A 3,014-nucleotide genomic window follows, 5' to 3' on the forward strand; every position below is an offset into this window, starting at 1 on the left:
AAAAAAAATCAAACAAACAAAAAGGAAGTCAATGATTTGGTGGCAATCAAATTAATAGTGAGTGCTATCATTTCTCTTACAACAAAATACACCTGTTAACTGTCAACACTGCAAAATGAAGTAACCTCTCTAGATCAATTACTCTTTAAAAAGAAAGTAGAGAAATTATACTATTTTTAGATTTCAGCTGTAAACTGAACAGTTCTAAGGTAGACAGAATCTGTATTTCTTTCTCCATCTTTAAACAAACAAACCAATCAATCATGGGATTCTTTTATTTTTTGAGACGAAGTTTCACTCTTGTTGCCCAGGCTGGAGTGAAATGGCGCAATCTCAGCTCACTGCAACCTCCGCTTCCGCTTTCCAGGTTCAAGCAATTCTCCTGCCTCACCCTTCTGAGTAGCTGGGATTACAGGCATGCACCACGCTTGGCTAATTGACAAAGTCTCACTCTGTCCCACAGGTTGGAGTGCAGGGGCGCCATCTCAGCTCACTGCAACCTCTGCCTCATGGGTTCAAGTGCCCGCCACCACGCCCAGCTAATTTTTGTATTTTTAGTAGAGACGGGGTTTCACCATATTGGCCAGGCTGGTCTCAAACTCCTGACCTCAGGTGATCCACCTGCGTTGGCCTCCCAAAGTGCTGGGATTACAGGCGTGAGCCACCACGCCTGGCAGGATTCTTTTAATTCCTCTAGACAAGGTAGAGTCTTGTCCTTTCTCACTATGTTTCTATGATTAAGCTAGATATCCTCCACATAGGAGGCAACAGAGCTTGGATGCAAAGATGTCCCTCATTTTTGTGGAATATCAGTTACCTGTCTGTAGTCTCTAGGAGCTTCTGAACTATGAGTTCAAATGAAGACGATAAACAGTAAGTAGCTGGTTCCTCCTGATCATCAGCAACATCTGCAGCTTCATAAGCAGCTTCAGCCAGACTCGAGAAAGCCTGAAATGCAGGTAAGTTTAATGTTAGTTCTGAAATAACCCCACACTTTAGGATTATCTCATTTTTCATTAAGACATTTTTGGGCCGTGTCAGTGAACCTCCAATTTTTTTTGCCAAGATCATCTCAAGACAACATTTTACAGGTATCTTTTAAATTAACTATTTATTTGATTTGTACTTTCTATTCATCCTGTCTGATAATCTGACAACTCTCTAAGCAGCAGAGTATTTTCAGCAACAACTGCCATTTAATTTCTTATGTTTTCAATCACAAAAATCCTGTCTGATAACTGATAATCTGACATCTCTCATCATCCTGTCTGATAATCTAACAACTCTCTAAGCAGCAGAGTACTTTCAGCAATACCTGCCATTTCATTTAGTCTGTTTCCATTCACAGAAAGACTCTGAGCCCCATTCCTTCCTTATTTCAACCTCCTCCCCTTAACAAATTACATTAGGCCATACTGACTCAGCATTTAGGCTACCTACCTTCCTTCCCTCTTGCTCTCTTCTCAGCAATTACAGTTCTTGTAGCCAACAACTCTCTACCTTAATCAAAACTTTTTGTCCCCAAGTAATTTAAGAGAGCAAGCCAAGTCCAGATAGTTTCCCCACTGGGTTACCATGGCTGTTCTAAGTGGTTCAGGAACCAGTAACCATGAGTCAACTGCTCCCACTGGCTCTTGAAGTTGGAATCTCCCCCACATTTTAACCGAATAAATTAGAAAGAAAATGCTATTCAGAAAAAGCCTTCCAGTGAGGCAGATCCATTTATCTCCCACACCTTCTACTTCCTTGCCAATGGTGCAGGCAAGCTCCTTTTCTCACCAGGAACAAAATCCCTTACCCAGCACACATTTGAAGCCACTCTGGGTTCAGCACTGAGGCCCTCAATCAGACACTGTAGCAGGGGAGCCAAGTAGACATCATTGATGGCAGCTTCAGGGAGCAGCTCACAAATTCTGCCTACAGTCCATGCAGCTGTATCTCGAACAACTACACTGGGGTCTTTCATTAATTCTATTAGGGTGGGCATTGCCTGAAAATATAACAATTATTAGCAAAGTAAAACAAAAATTAAAATTCATGCTACCTTCTACCTCAGAAAAAGAAATACTAATGGATGGGTTAACTCAAAAAAGTCACCAAGATCCTTTTGTAATTTTACAAGATGGTGTAAAACATCATTCAAAATATTTGAAAATAACTTTCAAAACTCCAGTTCAGAATTTTATATTCAGAATTAGGTGTAAATGCTTTCAGTAGTCTGCAATGAATTACTCAGATAGAGGGCCAGCCATGATGACTCATAACTTTAATCCTAGCACTTTGGGAGGCCAAGGCAGGCAGATCACTTGAGATTAGGAGTTTCAGACCAGTTTGGCCAACATGATGAAACCCTGTCTCTACTAAAAATACAAAAATTAGCCAGGTGTGGTGGTGGGTGCCTGTAGTGCCAGCTACTCAGGAGGCTGAAACAGGAGAACTGTTTGAACCCAGGAGGCAGAGGTTGCAGTGAGCCAAGACTGCAGCATTGTACTCCAGCCTGGGGGACAAAGTGAGACTCCATCTCAAAAAAGAATTACTCAAAATTCCCAGGATACAGTTATGAAGGCATCTGGCTATATCCAGAAAGACTGAATTCCTTAAGCACTAAACTCAAGTACAATAAGCTCTTCTTTTATTCCTTGAGACGGAGTTTCACTCATTACCCAGGCTGGAGTGCAATAGCACGATTTATAGTAGCAAAACAAGCATATTTCCATAAGGACATTTTCATTACATATATGCCATTTTGTCCAACTAACAGATTAATAATGCTATTATTAAAAATTATGGGGAATCAGTGCTAGGTGCAAAAAAAATTATCGGGAAATGTTTACAACATAGTATTAAGTGAAGAAACAAATTGTAAATCAATCTGCACAGAAGATCCTATTGTGTACACATGCACACAGGAAAAAGCTACAAGGATAAATACAGAGTTAAGAGTGGTATTTCTGGGCAGTGAAATTAAAGGTGACTTTTCTATTTTGGCATTTTTTTTTTTTTTTTTTTTTTTT

General features: G+C 40.1%; 1 protein-coding gene across 1 annotated transcript in view; it reads right to left on the minus strand.

The window, feature by feature from the left end:
* The window catches only part of KPNB1 (karyopherin subunit beta 1), a 32,857-nt gene that overhangs the window by 11,595 nt on the left and 18,248 nt on the right, over positions 1 to 3,014 (minus strand). Inside the window, exons 10-11 of the mRNA XM_037727336.1 lie at positions 1,799 to 2,002; positions 818 to 948 (exon numbers count right to left, since the gene is read on the minus strand). Of these exons, the coding sequence (XP_037583264.1) occupies positions 818 to 948; positions 1,799 to 2,002 (335 nt within the window). The remainder of the gene's footprint in view (positions 1 to 817; positions 949 to 1,798; positions 2,003 to 3,014) is intronic.

Source organism: Cebus imitator, unplaced genomic scaffold (genome assembly GCF_001604975.1).
Source record: "Cebus imitator isolate Cc_AM_T3 unplaced genomic scaffold, Cebus_imitator-1.0 Scaffold228, whole genome shotgun sequence".
NCBI lineage: Eukaryota > Metazoa > Chordata > Mammalia > Primates > Cebidae > Cebus > Cebus imitator.